This window comes from Enhydra lutris, unplaced genomic scaffold (assembly GCF_002288905.1).
Source record: "Enhydra lutris kenyoni isolate GAN:26980312 unplaced genomic scaffold, ASM228890v2 scaffoldscaffold7, whole genome shotgun sequence".
In the NCBI taxonomy this organism is placed as follows: Eukaryota; Metazoa; Chordata; class Mammalia; order Carnivora; family Mustelidae; genus Enhydra; species Enhydra lutris.
The window spans coordinates 18,877,843-18,899,645 of record NW_019154091.1 but is presented as its reverse complement, the minus strand read 5'-3'; the positions used below and the strand labels follow the sequence as shown (position 1 = coordinate 18,899,645).

At 34.9% G+C, this 21,803-nt stretch overlaps 1 protein-coding gene across 1 annotated transcript in view; it reads left to right on the top strand.

Moving 5' to 3' along the window:
• The first annotated feature begins 241 nt into the window (after window positions 1-241).
• The window catches only part of LOC111142333 (transcription initiation factor TFIID subunit 11-like), a 40,275-nt gene continuing 18,713 nt past the window's right edge, over window positions 242-21,803 (top strand). The window contains exons 1-3 of the mRNA XM_022495368.1: window positions 242-315; window positions 1,345-1,556; window positions 4,665-4,789. Of these exons, the coding sequence (XP_022351076.1) occupies window positions 242-315; window positions 1,345-1,556; window positions 4,665-4,789 (411 nt within the window). The remainder of the gene's footprint in view (window positions 316-1,344; window positions 1,557-4,664; window positions 4,790-21,803) is intronic.

The following is a 21,803-nucleotide window of genomic DNA, read 5'->3' as shown; positions in this document are numbered from 1 at the left end:
ACCAGTCATACTTAAAAACACCTGCCTCAAGTATGCATTGTTGTAATTTAAATCCAAGTAGCCAACTTAGAGCACATCACTGGTGTCAGTGGGAGTGCTCTTTCCCTGATCCCTCATCACATCCCATGCCCTCCTTAATGGCTATCACCCAATGACTCATTCCCCTGCCCCCGCCTCTCCAGCAACAAAAGAAAGCTACCCTATGACCCTAGGTATTTGCCCTGAAGATACAAATGTAGCGATGCAAATTGATACCTGCCCTCCAAGGTTCATAGCAGCCATGTCCCCAGTAGCCAAACTGTGCAAAGAGACAAGGTAACCGCTGATGGATGCACGGGTAAAGAGGATGTAGTGTCCGCGCACACAGGCATACACACACACACACACACGCACACACACACACACACAGTGGAATACTGCTTAGCCCTCAGAAAGGACGAATACTTACCATTTCCGTCAACATGGATGGAAGTGGAGGGTATTTTGTTAAGTGAAATAAGCCAATCAGAGAAAGACAAGCATCATATGATTTCAGTCCTATGTAGAACAGGGCAGGGAGCATAGGGAATGGGAGGGAAAACAGAATGGGAAGTGGTTCGAGAAGGAGAGAAACCGTAAGAGACTTAAACCTCTAATGTATTTTTAATTCCAGGTATTAAGTTCTTCAGCTTTGGTTCTTGTTTTCTACCTCTTGGGTGAGGGTCTTATGTCCTCCACTCCTTTCTCAAGGATAGTGCGTTTTTGGCCATTGCTTTAATTACTCTAGCAGGCATATTGCTTATCTCTGCTTGGTTTAGCTCTCTTGATGCGATGTTGTCCTGTTCTTTCTTTTGGGATACATTCCTCTGTCTGTTCATTTTCTCTAACTCTCTCTGTTTCCATGCTTTAAGCCAGTCAACTAGATCTCCTGTTCTTGAACGTGTTGAGCGTATAGAAAGGAGGTCCTGTGATGCTCTGCAATGGCGTGTTGCCTGCTCAGGAAGGCTGTCTGCATGTCACTTGAAGGCTGTCTCGAACCTGTGTTTTGAGAGTAATACTCTTGTGGCTGAGCTGCCTTTGCCCTCAGGCAAGTCCTATGCAGTGGTTCTGTTGGTTGTGGGCAGGGTTCAGTCCCGCCGCTGTTAGTGGGCCAGTCTGGGTCTCCCTTGGGCTCGAGGTGAGCCAGTGCAGGCGTAGGCCAAAGATACAGTAGCACCACACTGTAGGGCAGTTCTCTCTCTCATGTTGTTCCCTGAAAAGCTTTCATTGGTGGGAGGGGCCGGCTATCAGAGCAGATATCTGCTTCTAGCCCCAGGCAACAGTTAGGGTTATTTCATATGTGTAGTTATCTTCTGGATTCCGTAGGTCAGGAGTCACTTTAGATTGCTGGACTGGACCCTGTGACGGTTGCTTGAACACTGTCAGGCACTGTTTCGGAGGGGCTCTGGCCAAGGAGTATTGGTCGGGGCCATTCCGCAGGAGGAAGCAAGGACTGCTAGTGCTAACCAGTTGTGCACGTCTGTTTGGGGAGGGGACCTGTAGATGCTTTGGCGTGGCTGGAGAGGATGAATTTGCAGGCGAGTAGGAGTGCAGGGTAAGCGGTAGCAGCAAGGTCCATTTTGGAGGTAACCTGCAGCCACCCAAAACTCGTCCTCGGCCCACACTGGGTTTGAAGGCGGGCAAGTTCGCAGACGTTAGCCAGCTGGGTTAAGAGTACTGAGCTGGTTTCCACAGGCCTCTGGGTATCTCAGCTGGTGGGCAGGAAGGGGAAGTGGCAGTAGTCAGCTCCTTTGTTCCTGTTGAAGACATATGGGGGTTGACCAAATATGGGAAAGTCATTTTGGGCAAGGAAAAGGGGAAAGGAAAACTAGAGATGAGTAAGGGTTGTGTTCAAGAACCACTTGGGCTGACAAGAGAATGAATGTTATTCATTTTCAGTAGAGTCATTCAGTGCAAATGGGCAATTTTCTATGAAATGCTGTTTGCACTAGATGTAGCTAAGAAGGGGACTGTTGTTTGTGCATTATGTACTATATGCTAGCCTTTTGTAGGGTGCTTTATAATATTTCAGTACTACTGCACAAGTGATTACTTTTACATCTGAGGTAACTTAGACTCAAACAGAATAAGCCGTATGATGTTCACATGTAATAAACACCCAAGTCATCATTAGAACATAGTATTACTTAGGAAAGGAAACAAACAAACAAAAAAAAATGTACTGGTTGATTTTTAGGTGATGGTTTTATTTCGTAAGGTAAATATTCCAAAGAGGCATTCTGATGAAAGTGATAATTTATACCCACTAGGCCCAAATGCAAGTGTGCCAGCAGGTACTGGACCTGGAGATAGGGCACAGGCAAGGGGTGAAAGCAAGTCCCTTCTTCACAGAACAAAAGATTTCAGTAGTTTTTATCACTAAGGCTTCAAATTTTATAATGCTTATGAACAATACATACTTTGTGAAATGAAATGTTTAGAAATCTTAACGGTCACTTATTTTTGTATTATAGTATGAAAAAAAAGAGTTGTTATAAAACTGTGTTTATGTGTAATTCCTCTTTTTTCACTCTTTGCTAATATATTTTTTCACTGAGTTACAGCATTAATGTGAAAATCCAAGGTACTTTATTTGTGGATTTTTTCCAAGGTTTATATTATACTTACAGATGAAAATGCTTTCAAAATTATTTATATCAAACATTATCTTTGTGTGCTTTCTCATGCATTGCTATGTTGTAAATGCCATTATGGATATCTTGCAGTAAGTAAAAAACATTTTGAATGGCATCTTAAAAGTAATACCAAATATAAGTGATACAATTGGGTAAAATATAATATTTTGGGAGTTTAGTATTTTGTAGTGGGAATTTGGTAATATTCTAATCATTCACTCTTGTTGAAAGCAATTTTGATTGAGATAACAAATCATGTATCATTGGGTTTGCAATATTAATGACTCACCCTTGAATTTTTATATCAGTAACCACACATACCATTTATGTGGTACAGTGCTGTTTCAGTGTTCACAGCTAAATTTTTAATATTTTTATGTCGATATAGTGGCATATTTCATAGAGATGCTTCAACAACTATCTAGACATACTGTATGGTTGATAAATAGGAATTATCTTAAATTCATTTGCAGTGAAATTGAATAGCTGACCAAGGGCTTAGGTTAAGAGAGGCAAGTAAATGTATTGTACAACATCATTTTTTATTTCTTTAGGGTTTGATTTTTCTCTGTGATTTGTAATGAAATAGATTAATGGGCCCAATTTTATTACTGATTAAATGGATTTGACTGGGACCTTTATCAGGAAAGTCACAATACCAGTTAGCTTCATATCAAAAGCTTTGAAATAAAAACGAAGGACTGTTTCAGGGAGAAAAAGAGCTAGGCAGTAATATAGAGAGAGACTTATTTAAGTTCAAATGGATCATTTGATTAAAAGCAAGGATAACACTGCTACATGTTGTCGCTAAGTTTGTATAAACTAGGTATTGTTAAGTAACAAAAATACATCATATGTAGACCAACTTTTATCTCCATTTTTCAAAAATATTTTGAATAGTTACTGTGCACCAAGCATTATTTATTATTCTTACAATTCAATTGTGTCCCACATCACCACTCCCCCACACACAAAATATATATTGACATCCAAACGCATCTTACCTGTACAATGCGGCCTTACTTGGAAATAGGGTATTTGCAGATATGGCCAAGTTAAGATGAGGTCAGCAGGGTAGGGTCTGATTCCAAATGACTGTTGTCCTTAAAGGAAGAGAGGAATTTGGACATGCACACACACACACACACACACACACACACACACACACACACACAGAAAGGAGCCAACGGCCCAAGTGAAGACAAAACAGACCAGGAGAAGGCCATGTGACAATAGAGGCAGAGATTGGAGTCAAGCCGTTGCCAGCCCAGCAAGTCTAAGGATAGATGGCCTTCACCAGAAGCTAGGAGAGGAAGGAGTTCTCCATTCCATATATCAGAGAAAGAATGGCCCAGCTGACTCCTTGTCTTTGGCATTCTTTCCAGACTGTGAGAGAATAAACTTCTGTTCTTCTGAGCCATCCATTTGGTGGTACTTAGGCATAGCGGCCCTAGAAAACGCATACAGAATTCTGTATTCTAACACTGAAATATAGGTATATATTTTAACGGGCTCTGGAAAAAGCTCAACGATTTGATCACTTTGGGAAGTAAGATGATGCCGCAGCTCGGTCAGCTCTATGTATATAGTTCGTATATTTAAAATAGGATTATAAGTATGACTAACGTAGGACACTTCCTTTACTAGTGAAACAAGACTCTGTCGCAATAAAGACATGGAAGGAACTTACAATATTACTGAGAGAGGAAGACATATACCATCCCCACCCCGCAAAACAAGTCCAATCAATAAAAAAGGATTGCCCCAGTTGTTGACACTGGTACAGGTATGATGCCCTACTAATTTCTAAGGAGGGAGAGGCTATATTTGATTAGAAACACTTCAGGGCAGAGGCATGAGCTTAGGATCCTCTGGATTTGATAGTTTACCATACAGACTTAATGAGAAGGGCTTGCCTAGGTAACCATGTGGGTAGAGCCCCAGAGGCAAAAAGCACGTGAGAGTGGGCCATTAAAGACCCACGCTCTTGTCTATGCTAAACTTCTTCAGCGGTGGCAAGTGCACTGGGCGACGTTCTGACCTTGGAACCATATTTTTCCAGGCTTTTCGAAGGGACGCAGCCTCTGAAGCCACAGGGAAGCGTTTCTACAAACGGTATCCTCAGGACAGACAAGGTAAGAGGAAAACAAAAGAAACAACAAAACAAGGAGTCAAATAAATCACCCCACCCTGAATATCTGCACACTTACAAACATTCACTCTCAAGAAACTCATGCTTGAGACAGAAAAGTATGTTAATTTTGCTTTCACTGCTGGAAGTTCCAATAGGAATAGCCAGAGCCTCTTAGAAGTTGAGACTCAAGCTGGTATTTTAGAGTGGGAAACTGAGGTTGAGACTGATTAGCCTATGGGAAGAAAGATCACAAGGGAATGTGATTAGACCTTAGAAACAGTGGTTCTTTGGGTAGTGCCCATCCCCTGTTTCTTTGGATGAAGCACAAAGACTGGAGAAGGTGAAGTAAAGCCCTAGATCTGCGGAGAAAAGAGTAGTGCTTGGCTTTGCACAGGTGATATAAAAAGTGTCAAGTCTGATGGGAAAACTCATTATCCAAAATGGCATCCAGGAGAGTCTTAGTTAAAGAGTACGAGGTCAAGCATACAAAGTCATGAACTGCCAGAGTAGTGTGGGAAGATAATCAGTGTTCCTGAGTACCCACTCCCCACCAAAGTTTCTGAATTGTTGGGCACATTAGGGTACTATAAAAGAAATTATAGTTGGGACAAAGAAGATGCAGACTGTTTACTTCTGATAATTAAAACTAGGTATGGGGACATGAACTTGGTCAGTAAAGGGAATGGAAATAGTGAGGGCCAGATGGAGATGATCTACACTTTGATGTAAATCAGAATAGTCAGAAAGTGGCATGAGGACCAGAGGTCTTCCTTCTAATGTGGGGATGATATATAACTCCATCCTGGATTTAGATAACTCAGAGAAATTAAGAAGAACCATGTCTGTGTATATTTGTGTGTGTCTGGTGATGGTATGTGTGGGAGGTGGAATTCTAAGAGACTTATTTTAAAAAAAAGAAGTTATTTACTGTATATTGGTAGAGTTGAGCATTTTTGACATCTACAAAATTGGGATCTCAAGAACACTAATTGCAGTTACAAAGTTATATTTCACATCTATTTATATGTTTATATTTGATTTTGTGTACTGTTTTCACTATATACTTCATAACTACTGAAAGAAATTGAAACATGGAGTTCAATAAATTATAATTTGCCCTATGTCTGCATAAAGAGTCATATTTATGAAATACCATGTTGCTGCCAGGTTTAGGCTAAATAATTTCATATTAATCTTTTATACTCTTTAAAAATTTTTTACTGAAGCATAGTTGAAACATAATGTTATGTTAATTTCAGGTGTAGTACATAGTGATTCAGCAAGCCTGTATGTTAGGCTGTGCTTACAATTATAGCTACCATCTGTCATCTTTCAATGCCATTACAATAGCATTGATTATATTCCCTATGCTGTACTTCTTATCCCCATGACTTATTCATTCCATAACTGTGAACCTGTGTCTCCCATTCTCTTTCACCCATTTAGTCCACCCTCCATGCTCCTTCCTTCTGGCAACAGTTTTGATGGGTCTGTTTCTGCTTTTTGTTCATTTTGTGTTTTAGATTTTGCATTTAAGTGAAATCATTGTTGGTCTTTGATTTATTTCACTTAGCATAATACCTTCTGCATCCATTTATTTTTCATAAATGGCAAGATCTTATCTTTTTTATGGCTGAATTATATTCCATTGTGTGTGTGTCTGTGTGTATACACCACCTTTTCTTAGTCATTCATCTATCAATGGATATATGGGTTGTTTTCAGATCTTGGTTATTGTAAAGAATGCTCAATAAACATAGAGGCACATACATCTTTTTGCATTACTCTTTTAGTTTTCTTTGGATAAATACCCAATAGTGGAATTACTAAATTGTATTTGGGGAACTTCCACACTGTTTTCCATGGTGGCTTTGCCAATTTCCATTCTCATCAACAGTGCAAAAGGGTTCTTAATGCCACATTCTCACCCACACTTGTTATTTCTTATCTTTTTGACTCTAACTATTCTGATAGGTGTGAGGGGATATCTCATCGTGGTTTAGATTTACATTTCTCTAATGATAAGTGACATTGAACATCTTTTCATGCATCTGTTGGACATTTGTATGCCTTCTTTGGAAAAATGTCCATTCAGATCCTCTGCCATTTTTAATTGGATATTTTTCTTGGTATTGAGTTGAATAAGTTAATTCTATATTTTGGATATTAACATTTTATTGAATATATCATTTGTAAATATGTTCTCCCATTCAGTAGATTGTCTTTTTGTGTTGATGGTTTCCTTTGCTATGCAAAAGCTTTTTAGAGTAGTCCCAATACTTTATTTTTGCTTTTATTTTCCTTGCCTCAGGAGATACATCCACAAAAATGTTACTGCCTCTCTTTTCTTTTATAACTTTTATGGTTTCAGGACTCACATTTAGGTTTTTAATCCATTTTCAGTTAATTTTTGTGTTTGGTATGAGAAAGTGGTACAGTTCTTTTCTTTTGCATGTAGCTGTCCACTTTTCCCACTACCATTTTTTGAAAGGACTATCTTTTTCCCATTGTATATTTTTGTCTCCTCTGTTACAATCATGTTTCAGTAATCTATTTTTTGCCAGTACCATACTGTTTTTATTACTATAGCTTTGTAGTTTATCTTGAACTCTGGGATTGATACCTCTAGCTTTGTTGTTCTTTTTCAAGATTACTTTGGCCAGCCATTAGGTTGTTTTTTTTTTTTTAAAGATTTTATTTATTTATTTGACAGAGATCACAAGTAGACAGAGAGGCAGGCAGAGAGAGAGAGAGGGAAGCAGGCTCCCTGCTGAGCAGAGAGCCCGACGCTGGACTCGATCCCAGGACCCTGAGATCACGACCCAAGCCAAAGGCAGCAGCTTAACCCACTGAGCCACCCAGGCACCCCCAGCCATTAGGTTTGGATGATACTATAAAAATAAGTGATTTTGAGTTATAGATAATGAAATGCTTAATATAAAGAGTCATGTAATTAGCTCATACTAATTCTATTAGTACTAATTACAAAAGATGGCTGAAATATAACATTCCCTATACTGTTTCCTATCAACTCTTTATCTTTTGACCACAAGCCCAGTTTTGTATCTATAGCATATTAAGCATATTTTCCAAATTCAGTCAATGCTCGAGTAAAGTTTAAAATATTATATAATACTGTAGGATTTTCTTGGGAAAAAAATAAAATTTAAGAGATTGATATTTTGAAAAATGGAATCAGGGTAGGTTTTCTCATATTATACATATTACTTATGATAAAGTATGGATAGTTTTATATTGTATAGCAGAATTATTTATATTGTTGAGATTCATGATTTTACTTTAAACTGTTTGTTTCTGCTTGGTACAAAACTCTTATTTTACATTAAGGAAATTGTGATATGACTTATGTGATTATTTTTTTCTATTCAGGAATAAGAAACATTTGGTGGTAACAATATAAAATAATTGGAAATGTACCCATAAGAGGATATAGGTCTAGCTTGCTCTTCTCCTTACAGCTAAAACATTGATTTGAATGCTCTTTTTGAAACTTTTTTAATCTATTTTTTCAGTCTTAATATTTTCTTTGCTCAAGTTCTGCATAAATGAATATATGGAATACGTTTGTCTTATTTACATAGTCTTAGATCAGATCTATTAGACTAATTCTCAAGTTTTCAAAGTTATTTTTTAGAACATGTCAGTATTAAGGCTTAAATCAGTATGTTCAAATACTAGGAGAAGAGTAATTTAATAGACATACTTTATATCTAGAAATGTACTCATAATCAAGACTTTCTACTCCTTGTTTTTAAAAAATTGTCTAATCTTTATTCATCAGGCTGGAGTGAGGGGCCACAGCAGGCATAGTTCAATGGAGCAGAGTGAGTCAAATTTGAAAAAAATAAGGTCAGTACTAGTGCAGTAATGTTTAATGTCAGATCTTAAAGGTGAATGAATATAGGACAATCAATAATACATAAAACAAGTGATAGGGAATTAAGTTGATCAGAAATTTTAAGAGCTCAAAGGAAAAGGGAAAATATCAGGCCATTCTATTTTGAAGTAAGGGTCCATGTCAACCAGGTGATAGGTAGATTTTGTATAGAAGAAATATTTGGGAAAGGAGTCTTTAAAAGCCTATATATATATATATATATATATATACATATATATCCCTAGATTCTATACCAATAATGATGACTATTTAAAAATGTTCATGTTACTATTCTGGCCTTGTGAATTGTGTTTCTGTTTTCTCAAGTTAAAAACTTTAATTCTGCATTTTCCTTTGCAAAATTATCTAGAATTACAAAAGTTGATAATATAGGAATTGGGAGTATTTAGTCCATTTCTCATAGGTAAGTTACAGTGTGTTGCCCTGATAATTCTGTGCCTAGCTATTTGAAACTGAGTCAAAAAGTTAGCTCATGGTCACTCATCAGTTTTTTGTTTTGGAATAGCAAAATCTTCTAAGCTCTTCAATCATAAGATTGCCAAGAATTAGATTATTGGAGACAATTAGAAAATATGCTCTGAGTTGCTGAGCCTAATTGAGATTACATAAAACAAGGACAGCAATGTATTTTTTTATTCTATTTATTCAGTAAGCCCACTGATATTTTTAGTGACCACAGTATGTCACTAATTATATATTTTGGGATATTCATAGTATGTTTAATTAGTACCCAAGTATTTCATGCAAACACAGCTAGAAAATTTAATAGAACCTCTTTCAAAAATGAAAACAGGACTTTTTATTGAAAACATAATTCTAATTTATATGACTAGTCAGTGTTTTATGATTTTCCCTATTTAAAGTAAATTTTTGATTAAGATATATTCAAATCCCCATAAAATATGATTTATATTTCTTCATGGACTGCTCTTTGCTGGTATTTACAACAAAGTTCATTTCTTCAGCAAATGGTAAATAATAGGATGTAAGCACATAGCAGCCCAGGAAGATGCTTTACATTAATTTTTTAATACGAGGAAGATGTTTTCCTCAGTGGCCAAACTACTTCTGGTATCATAGTGGTGCTTTCAAATCTCAGATGCAGTATGGTGAAATTTATTCTTTGGTCCATCCATTTATTTCATTATTCAGTGTTAATTGAGTAGCAATAAGCATTGAAGAAATTGTAACATTGATATTATGAAAACAAATAAGAGAAGGCATATTGTTCCAAGGAGTTTAGAATATAGTAGAGTGGGTTATCATGAAAGATTTTATATGGATTAACATATTCCTTATAACAATTCAAAATAGGGAACCTTTTAAATGTGATCTTCACTTTACAGAGGGGGAAGAATGAGTCACAGAAACAAAATGACTAGCTTAAAGGCACACAACTAATTAATATCAGAGTTAATATTTGAAACTAGTTAGTTTAGCTCTAGTACCTGGGCTGTAACTCCCTACATAAGAAAAAATGCACAGGAAATGTTGGAGCACAGAGAAAATCCTCACCAATCAGGTTCAAGAAAATCTTTACAGTAAAGCTTACGTTTAGTTTTGATGAAGAAATAGGAAGAACTCCCTGAACAGTAGGAACTATTCTGTGTGATAGTTTGAGGAATAAAGTTTGTGTGTTTTTGTGGACGTGTTCATTCATGGGAATAGAGCTAGGATTTTAGGGCAAGCATCAAGACTTGATGGATCTAGGATAATAATCAGAAACATCTGAACTTTATTCTAGAAGCTAAGGGTAAGTACTGAAATATTTTACGGGCAGAAAGCAAAACAATTATAATAATTGCCTTTTAGAAAGTTCATCCTGGCCACTGTGAGGTAGATGAAGAGGTCAATTGAAGGAAACCATGAAAAGGTTGGTGAAAACCCAAACATAAGTATTGACAGTGGGAGAAAAAGAAGACAAAGGATGTCTATTTTTAGTATTTTAAATGGCTGTCATTTAATAAGCATTTTTGTGTGCTAGGCATTTTATGTGTAACCTAATTCCTAAGCAGTTCTAGGAGACAGATTTTATTACTGATGTTTTATATTGAGGTCATAAGGGCTTAGAGAGGTTAAAAAGCTCACTCAAGGTTTAAAGCTAGTCAGTGATAGATTTGAGATTTAAATCCATGGCTTATATTCTTTCTAGTCTATGATGTTAGTTGTTAATCTTTAAGGACAAAACTGCGGATTTCAAAGCAAAGTGGTAGTAGGATGGTAAATTAGAAATCTGAATTTATATTAACACTCATGCTTTTGGTATTACTGTGAATTTTGGCATCATTTCACCAAAATGTGAAAAAATGAAATTCTAATACAATTTTCTCAAAAGGATTTCTAATTGCTGCATTCATTTACTATCTCTTACTCCTCAAACTCTAATTTGGCATCAGGCATTTCATTTGGTATAAGATCAGCAATCATCTTCCTGTCTCTAAATCCAAAGAATGCTTTTAGTGTTCTTCTTAGTCTGCTTTTCAGTAACATACATCTCTATTTTCTAATTTCTTACATTGACACATTCTCACCATTTGAATTTATCACAACAATGTCATTGATTCCTTCTTACTTCACTGTATCTTTGTCAAGCTCATCCCAGTGGGCTATTAAATGTTGGAATTGGTTAAGCTTAGTGATAGTATCTCTTGTATTCAAATCTCTTCTGTTTTCTTTCACTTTTAGGACTTCTATTATTAGTACCTATTCAGAGATAACATGCACTTAGCCAGGTCCCTTCTTTAATATACCTCCTTAGCAATCTCAAAAGCACCTCAAATTTAGGAGTCAAGCAAACAAACAAACAAAAAATCATGATATTCTCCTTCAATTATGTTTTTTTTTCTCAGCTTTCCTGCTCTCTATTAATAGCACCATAATTCATTTAGTTTCATACGAATTTAGCAGTCATCTTGGACATAGCTTTCTTCCTTCCCTTCCATATATAAAGCATCACCACATCCTGTCAATTGCACTTCCTAAATATTTCTCTGATCATTTTTTTTCATATTCATGAAACACAATAGTCTCTGTTGTACTTAATGATATCATGGGATTCTCAATAGCCTACAAACTGGTCTCCCCAAACTTTTCTAAACTTTCCTTCAGTCCATTCTCCATACAACATTGGAAGGTGATCTGCCAAAGTATATTCTGATCATGTTCCTCCTTTGCTTAATACCCTTTTATGATACATATTGCTCTTAAGATAATGGCTGAAACTTAGCATGGCCCTCAGGACCTTTCATCATCCAACCTCTACTTCCTGCTCTAACTTCATCTTGTACCAGTATTCCTCTACTTTATCTCATCCAGTCTCACTGATTATCATCTGGTCCTTCATAGTCACTATTTGTATATATTCTTCCTGTAGGTTGGAGCACTCTTTTTCCTCTTCTTAACTATAGCTTTGAAGTTCACATATCACTTTCTCTAGAAATTTTTCTCTACCTTATGTTATGTCCCTCTAGCCTTAGAGGTCTTTATCTGTTATGATTTTAGTTGTCCAACTGATAAATTAATATGTCAGTGGATTACATTTACAGATCTTGTTTTCTTGAACATATTGTTTGAAGCTAAAAAGTGTATTGGTTTTCTACTAGATTGTCTGCTCTTTTAGAATGGAATTTTGTACAAATTTATCAATACAAATGTGTGGGATAGTAGTTTGTTTGCATAGTTATATGTGCATATTTACGCTTAAAGATAATGCATTCAGATTTTGTTATATCTTATGGGTCAAGTCAGTGGCAGAAAAATATGAACATATCTTCCCTCTCATATTTGGGGAAGGATATGTTTTTGTCTAAGAGATTTGGAAAAGACTAACTTGTGCAACTGAAGAGGAAAAGACAAAAATGAAGTTGAAGTAATGAAAAGCAGAATAACTCCAATCTCATTCAATATGAAATAAAATATTTCAAGTCTGTAGGGCTACATATATGATTTATTACAATTATATTTAGGCTTGATTTGGTAGAGGGAGGCCTTCCTAGGTAGTAATTCTTTCATGCCCTGACTCATGACTTTGAATTGCCTAGCTAACTTCACAGAAATGCCCTAAACTTGCTCTCATTCTCTTTATTTAAAATAAGAAAAAAAAAAAGTTTTTGACTTGCAAAAAATTTTAGAAACAATAAACACAACTAGATATCTTCCTCAAAACTCAGAAACCAAATAAACTTTTAGTTGAGAATTTTTTTTTTATTAGGGGTATAAAAGATGATATGAGTATGTGGAACTTTCAGCATCATGCAGAAAGAAATAAAAATATTGCAGATAAATGTTTCATTCAAATTAATGTTATCTAAATGGCATGGATAATTTTCAGAGAAAACTTAGTTTGCTTCTCAATTAAAATTACAATATAGGTCAAACTCAGATGACAACGGACTCTTGTATCCTATCTGCTAAGCACATTTGAATTGTAATCAAATTCCAAAAGCTTTAACTTTGCAAGGATCCTGACTGCTACCCCAACTGGGTTTTCCTCAAACTATGGAGAATGTAACTTACATTAGGAAGGAACATGCAAGGCCTGAGACACCTAAGGTGAAGCACAATATATCTTGCCGGAGGTATCTGCTTACTTGTTGAAAATAAAATTGTATGCTAATAGAATATAGACATGAAATAAAATGGAAGTCTACATGCATTTTTAAGATCAAACATCAATTTGAAAAAGTTTAGTACTTTAGGTCCTGGGTTTACCTTTTTACTCTCCTTTGATATCTCAATTTTTTGATGGAAAAGTTTAAGAAACCACAAATAGGCAATCTCCCAGATTTTTTTTTTAACATTTAGTATATAATTTGTTTAAATATTTTTAATAGAACAGCAAAAAGTATAAATATGGCTGTGGTGATTCACACTTTCTTAATTCATGATTCCTTCCTGATATAGTCAACTGAATGACATCTCTTCTTGTCAATGTATAGATTCACATTCTGAGTAAAGAGGGATGTGACATAGCAGAGAACATAGGTTGAGATCAGAGAGATCTGGCTCCAAATCTTCATTCCATTACTTCCTATCTTGGATAGTTACTTAACTTCTATGCCTCTTCCTTTGTCCATTAAATGGGAACAAACTTCCGGTATTTTCTATTATGATATAACAGAGACAGAGTATGTACTTTGTAAAGGAAAAGGCTATTGCTACACATGAGGTGGTCATCAGCCTAAATATTTGTTCTCTCTTTTCTGAGTGAATTGAAATCCTGTTGATAATAACCCCTGTATCTAATTCATTTATATATCCTTAAGCTATAAAACATTTATAAATTGTGTTCAGCACATTCTTTGAATTAGTCTCTGGTTATGTCAATTGTTTTTATTCCACCTTAAAGATTTTTTTATATGATAAACATATACTTTTGATTTGATATGATCTCCATGAAAAGAAAAATTCTGCCTTAATCATTTTTAATGTGTCCTCACACTTAGCATTCTGTTATGGGCATCCTGGGTATGTGAACAGTACTTGTTGAATCTCCCTTTTAAATAGCCCCACATCCAATTTTACCGTTTGGGTTAATGATTGTTTTGGAATAAATAATTATTAACCAAAATAGGTAAATTAGAGGTGGAGCTGTTTGAAGAGAGATTGAACAAGTATTCATTGCATAATCCAGGATGATCAAAACAGAATGCTAGGTGCAAAGATACATAAAGGCAACTAAGGCATAACTTATTCCTCATTCTCATCTTATTCAAATCCCACTTCAAGCTATAATTTGCTTCTTAACAGTGTTTCTCACATCCTTTCCAGTTCCATTGTTTTTCCTTTCCCCCAGCTGCTTACTGCCCAAGAATCACAACTTTGTAATTATTTTTATTTTACCTCCTTATTCTTTTCCCATTACATGGTTTTGCATTTCACTCACTTATCAATCTTTAGTAGCCTTCTGGAGCAGGATTTTCTCTTAGTCCTCTATTTTACTCATCACTTCTGAGTCTCTCTTGGATATGTGTCTGCTCAACAGAGCCAAAATTTCCTGTGGCTATTTTAAGATTGATGACAGTTGCACAAAGAGCCAGTTAACCCATAGCAGGCTCATGTTATTTGTGTTCTTTAACAAATTTATCATAAAGAAAATGCATTGATTTTTATAATATTTCTCTTTCAGTTTGTTCTGAAAAGGGGTATTTGTTATCTCTAACATTTGATGCATTCACTATAACATTTGTGAAATACAAGTGATAAAATTTGGAGACCAAATAACCCCTGGAGATAAATGCTTTGTTTAGAACTACAGACAGTAAATTTACAAAAATGGGTATGTTTGGATATATTGTTTTGCGCTTATGATTTTTTTCTACTTACTAGATTGAGAGTTTGTTACAAAAGGGTGGTTTTCACGAATGAATATACAGCCAGATAAAGAAATACATAGGATAGATGCTGAACACAAGAGCTTCTGTCCCTGTAGAATTCGGGTATGCCACCCTCTGGCACACGGACATGCTTTTTTGTTGTTGTTTTGTGGTAAAATGCACCGAACATAAAATTTACCATCTTAACCATTTTTTTTAAGATTTTATTTATTTATTTGACAGAAAGAGATCACAAGTAGGCAGAGAAGCAGGCAGAGAGAGAGGAAGCAGACTCCCTGCTGAGCAGAGAGCCCAATTCGGGGCTTGATCCCAGGACTCTGGGATCATGACCTGAGCCAAAGGCAGAGGCTTTAACCCACTGAGCCACCCAGGTGCCCCTACCATCTTAACCATTTAAAAAATGCATAGTTTGGAGGTGTTAAATATATTTTCATTGTGCAAAGATTACCACCATCCATCTTGTAAAACAGAAACACTATACCCATTAAGCAATAACTCTCCATTATCCTCTCCCTCCAGACTCTGACAAGTACCATCGTGCTTTGTCTTTAAATACCTCTTATAAGTGGAATAATGGAGTGTTGGTCTTTTTGTGATTGAATTATTTCACTTAGCATAGCATCCTCAAGTTTCATTCATATTATAGCATATTGCAAAATTTCCTTTTAAGGCTACATAATATTCTATTGTAAGTATACACCAAATTTTGCTTATCCATTCATCTGTCAATGGAAACTTGGGTTGCTTCTATATAATTCTTTAAGACACTACTTTCAATTCTTTTGACCCAGAAGTGGGATTAATAGAGTATATGATAATTCTATTACTAATTTTTTTGAGGAGCTACCATAGTGTTTTCCATAGTAGCTGTACTATTTTTCATTTCCATCAACAGTGGTTCCAACTTTTCAACACTTACTGTTTTTTGTGATGTGATTGTAGGTGTAAGGTGGTAATTCATTGTACATTGTTTTAAAATGTTTTCTTCATTGTATTGAGAAATAATTGATATACATTAATGTGTAAGTTGAAGGCATACAGCATAATGGTTTGATTTATAATGTTGTGAAACAATTACAATGGGCTTAGTTAACATCTATCATCTCATACAGATAAAAATTTTTAAAAATGTGCTTTAGATTTGCATTTCTCTAATGATTAGTGATGTTAAGCATCTTATAGGCTCATTTGTCAATTTGTATATCTGCTTTAGAGATATGTCTGTTTAAGTCCTTTGCCTATTTTTCAAGTGGTTTTGTTGTTGAGTAGATCTCTACACATCCTACATATGCACATTTAAAATTTTTTCATGAAGTCCAATTTGTGTTATATTCAAGAATTAATCGCCAAATCCAATGTTGTAAAGCTGTTGTCCTTGTTTTCTTCTAAAAGTTGAATAGTTTTTAGTCTTAAATGTATGTTCTCAAACGATTTTGAGTTAATGTTTCTGTATTAGGTAAGGGTCCAACTTTATGCTTTGCCTCAATATCCAGTTTTTCCTAGCACCATTTGTTGAAAAGACTGAGTGGTTTGGGTACCCTTGTAAAAAATTATTCAACCATATATATGAGGGTTCATTTCTGGCCTCTCTTCTATTCCAGAGCCCTATATACCTGTCTTTATGCCAATACCAAAGTGTTTTGATTACTGTAGAATTGTAGTAGGGTTTGAAATCAGGAAGTCTGACTATTCACATTCTGTTCTTCATCAAAAGTATTTTGGCAATTTGGATTCTCTTAAGATTTCTTACAAATTTGAAGATGTATTTTTCTACATCTGCAAAAAAGGTCATTGGGATTTTGGTTAAAAATATTGCTGATAATCCAATAACACGGGGTATATTTTGATTTCTATTTTTTTTTCTTTCAGCAATGTTTTTTAAATATCATTGTCTAAGTCTTTGACTTAAGTTTATTCCTAAATATTTTATTCTTTTTGATGACACTGTTTTCAGAATTTCCTTTTCAGATTGTTCATCGTTCTTATCTAGAAATGTAACTGATTTTTGCATTTTGACTTTGTATCCTGCTAGTTTTCAAAATTAATTTATTCTGACTTTTTTTTGTTTAGCTTTTTAGGACTTTCTACATATATAAGATCATATAAACTGTGGAGATAAATTTACCTCTTCCTTTCCAGTTTGAATGTCTTTTTTTTTTCTTGTCTAATTGCCCTATCTAGAACTTCCAGTACTATATTGAATTTAAGTGGTGAAAGTGGGCATTTTCGCTTCATTCCTGAACTTAAAAGGAAAGTGTTTCCGGGGCACCTGGGTGACTCAGTGGGTTGAAGCCTCTGCATTCAGCTCAGGTCATGATCCCGGGGTCCTGGGATGGGGCCCTGCATCAGGCTCTCTGCTCAGCAGGGAGCCTGCTTCCCTTCCTCTCTCTCTGCCTGCCTTGCTGCCAATTAAATAAATAAAAAAAAAAAAAGTAAAGTGTTTCCTCTAAGTATGTGTTCAACATGAGTTTTATATATGATTTTTATTATATTGAGACAGTTTCCTTCTATTCCTAGTTTATTAGGTATTTTTGTCATGAAAGTTGTTGGATTTTCACTTTTTCTACTGCAATCGGGATAATTTTTTCCCTTTATTCTGTTGGTATGGCATATTATATGGTCAATTTCCATATGTTGAAATATATTCTAGGAATAAATCCCATTCTATCATGGTGTTTAATCCTTTTAATATGCTGCAGAACTCTGCTTGTTAGTATTTTTGTTGAATATTTTTGCATCTATGATTATAAAAGATATTGGTTTGTAGTGTGTTTTTTTCCTGTATCTTTGCCTGGCTTTCACATCAGGTTAATTTTGGTCTCATAGAATGAGTTAGAAAGTGTTCTCTTTTGCTTGTTGGAAAAGTTTGGGAAGGATTGGAATTAGTTTTTTAAATATTTGGTAGAATTCACAAGTGAAGCCATCAAGTCCAGGGTTTTTCTTTGTTGGGAGATTTTTGATTACTGATTCAATATCCTTACTAATTATATGTCTATTCAGATATTATATTTATGATTTCATCTTAACAGAATCTGTGTTTTGTTGGCATATAATATTCATAATAATCTCATATTCCCTTTTATTTATGTATTGTGATTTTAATGGATTCCTTTCTCACATTGAGGTCTTTCATCCATTTTGCATCTATTTTTGTGTGTGGTATAAGGAAATGGTCCAGTTTCATTTTTCTTCACGTGGCTGTCCAATTTTCCCAACACCATTTATTGAAGAGACTGTCTTTTTCCCACCTGACATTCTTTCCTGGTTTGTCAAAGATTAGTTGACCATAGAGTTGATGGTCTATTTCTGGGCTCTATTCTGTTCCATTGATCTATGTGTCTGTTTTAGTGCCAGTACCATACGGTCTTGATGATGACAGCTTTGTAATAGAACTTGAAGTCTAGAATTGTGATGCCACCAACTTTGCCTTTCTTTTTCAACATTCCTCTGGCTGTTCGAGGTCTTTTCTGGTTCCATATTCATTTTAGGATTATTTATTCCATTTCTTTGAAAAAATTGATGGTATTTTGATAGGGATTGCATTAAACATGTAGATTGCTTTAGGTAGCATAGACATTTTCACAATATTTGTTCTTCCAATCCATGAGCATGGAACATTTTTCCATTTCTTTGTGTCTTCCTCAGTTTCTTTCATGACTCCTTTATAGTTTTCTGAGTACAGGTTCTTTGCCTCTTTGGTAAGGTTTATTCCTAGGTATCTTATGGTTTTGGGTGCATATGTAAATGAGATTGACTCCTTCTCTTTCTCCTGTCTTGTTGTCGGTGTATAGAGACGCAACGGATTTCTGCACATTGATTTTATATCCTGACACTTTACTGAATTCCTGTACAAGTTCTAGCAGATTTGGAGTGGAGTCTTTTGGGTTTTCCACATAAATTATCATATCATCTACAGAGAGTGAGAGTTTGATGACTTCTTTGCCGATTGGATGCCTTTAATTTCTTTTTGTTGTCTGATTGCTAAGGCTATGACTTCTAGTACTATGTGGAATAGCAGTGGCGATAACGGACATCCTGTATTATGATTTTAATAATTTAAGTCTTTATTACATCTATCTATAGGGTTGTCAATTTTGTTGATCATTTTTAAGAAGCAACTTTTGGTTTCAGTGATTTTTTTCCATTTTTCTATTCTCTTTTATTTCTGCTGTAATCTTTTTAGACTTTTTGCAAGCTTCTTTTTAATTATATCTATAGCTATAAAAAATTTACCATGTCTCCATTGAGAATTTGCAAGCTTTTGACAGATTTCCAAAATTGTTATATAAAACATATTCTTGATAGTGGATTATTGTCAAGATTGGGGGACAGATTACTGATGCTACAAATTCTGCCAACTTTTGGTATCAGGCTAATGCTTGCCTCACAAAATGAGCTTAGAAGTGTTCCCTCCTCCTCCACTTTTTGAGGAGTGTGAGAAGGATTGGTATTTTTCTCTGGATGTTTAGAAGAATTCCCCAGTGAAGACATCTGATCCTAGATGTTGTACTTGTAATCAAACAGCCACATGCAAAAGAATGAAATTAAACAATAATCTTACACTGTACACAAAAACCAATTCAAATAGATAAAGACTTCAGACAATACTTGAATCCACAAAACTAAAAGAAAATACAGGCAGTAAGACTTTTTACGTGGGTCTTAGTCATGAATTTTTGGACTTGACATTTTAGAACCAAAGATAGCAAAAGGGAAAATAAACAAATGAGACTACATCAATTTAAAAAGCTTCTGCAGAGCAAAGGAAAACATCCATCCCCACCTATGGAATGGGAGAAAATGTTGGCAAATGATATATCTAAAATATTAATATGAAAAGCAAACTCAGAACTCATACAATTCAATAGCAAAAGTCTAACAGTCTGGTTTTAAAAAAATAGACAAAGTGTCTGAACATTTTCCCAAAGAAGACAAAGATATCTAACAAGTACATGAAAATATCTTCAATATCACCAATCATTAGGGAAATGTAAACCAAAACCTCAGTGAGATATCACCAGTCTGAATGGTGAGTATCAAAAAGACAGGAAATAACAAGTATTGGCAAGGATGTGGAGAAAAAGAAACACTTATACACTGCTGGTGGGGATGTAAATTGTTACAGCCACAATGGAAAGAGTATGAGGTTCTACAGAAAAGTAAAAAATAGAATAACCAGATGATCCAGCAATTCCACTTCTTAGTGTTTTCATTGTCTTCACATAAATACTAACTCAAAAATATATATGCATATCTATGTTCATTGCAGTATTATTTACAACTACCAAGATATGGAAGCCATCTAAATATCCAGTGATGGATGAATGGCTAAGGAAAACATGCTATATACATATACACACATATATGTACATATACATACATATACACACACCCATACACAAAATGGACTATATTTAGCTATGAAAAAGAAGGAAATCTTGCTAATTGTGACCACAAGGATGGACCTTGAGGGCAATAGACTAAGTGAAATAATTCAAAAGAAAGATCTTCACTCATATGCAGAATCTAACAACAAAAACAAAAAGTTGTACAGAAAACAGAATTATAGGATTGGAGGATGTAGAAGTCAAAGGGTATAAACTTCCAATTATAAAATAAATGTCATGGGGATGTAACATATAGTATGCTGTGTAGTTAATATTAACTTTTGCCTCTTTGAAAGTTGCTAGGAGAATAGATCCTAAAAGTTCTCATCACAAGAAAAAAACCTACATTAGTGATGGTTGTTAACTGGACTTACTGTAATCATTTGCAATATAAACAATATCAAATCATTATGTTGTATACCCAAAATTAATATAATTAATATGTCAATTATATCTCAAAAAGATAAAGTTGATTATTTTTCGTTTTTTTGTCCATGGATGGGTTCTTGATACTGGTACTTTAGCCAGGACAGTGTTTCAAGGTAGAGGATGATTCTATTTATGACACTATTTGACATTCTACAACAAACCAGCAAATATTCCTTCAGTCACTGTGACAATCATAAAACCCTGCTATATTTGCAGTCACTTTCCTAGTTTAAGACCATTCCTTTTAATGAAAGAGAATGGTTATAAGGGTAGCTAAAAAAAAAATCTTGTTTTGAAAACAATAAAGAATACATTTTAGAAGAATTGAAGAATAAAGGAAAAATAGATGAACTTCATAGGAAACTTCATATTAATGCCAATGAATTCTATTTAAAAAAATAACAAAAGTTACATGTTTTAAAAACACATACCCAGATATAATTTCTTTTTAAAAGAACACTAGAAAGACATATGTTTTAATGATTACTAGGCTAGAAAAGTTAATGGTAACTCGAAGAGATCCAACACAATCAGAAAAAGGAGATCTCATGGGAAGCCTGGAATTAATAACCTAGAGAACCAAGATAAAAAAACGTATCATTTATCCTTCCAGTTGCACATAGAAGATTAACAAAAAAGCCAATTGGGAAACCACTGTTTAAAGATTGGGACAACTATAGAATAAAATTGCATGTAATTTGGACAGCTTAAATACTGAAATAATTATTGAGTAAATTTCAAGTTGATTCCGTTATTAAAATGCAGATGTTGCTTGTGTCCTGGGGAAGGTACTTAAGAAATATATGGATTAGGAATCTAAGAGAAGTTAAAGGGGTATGATATAAAACTAAAGGGAAATAGGGAAGGCCACAATTAGTAGAAACAAATCACAGGCTGGATATTGGAACAAGGGAATTTCCTCTAGATGGAATAACTCTACTCAGG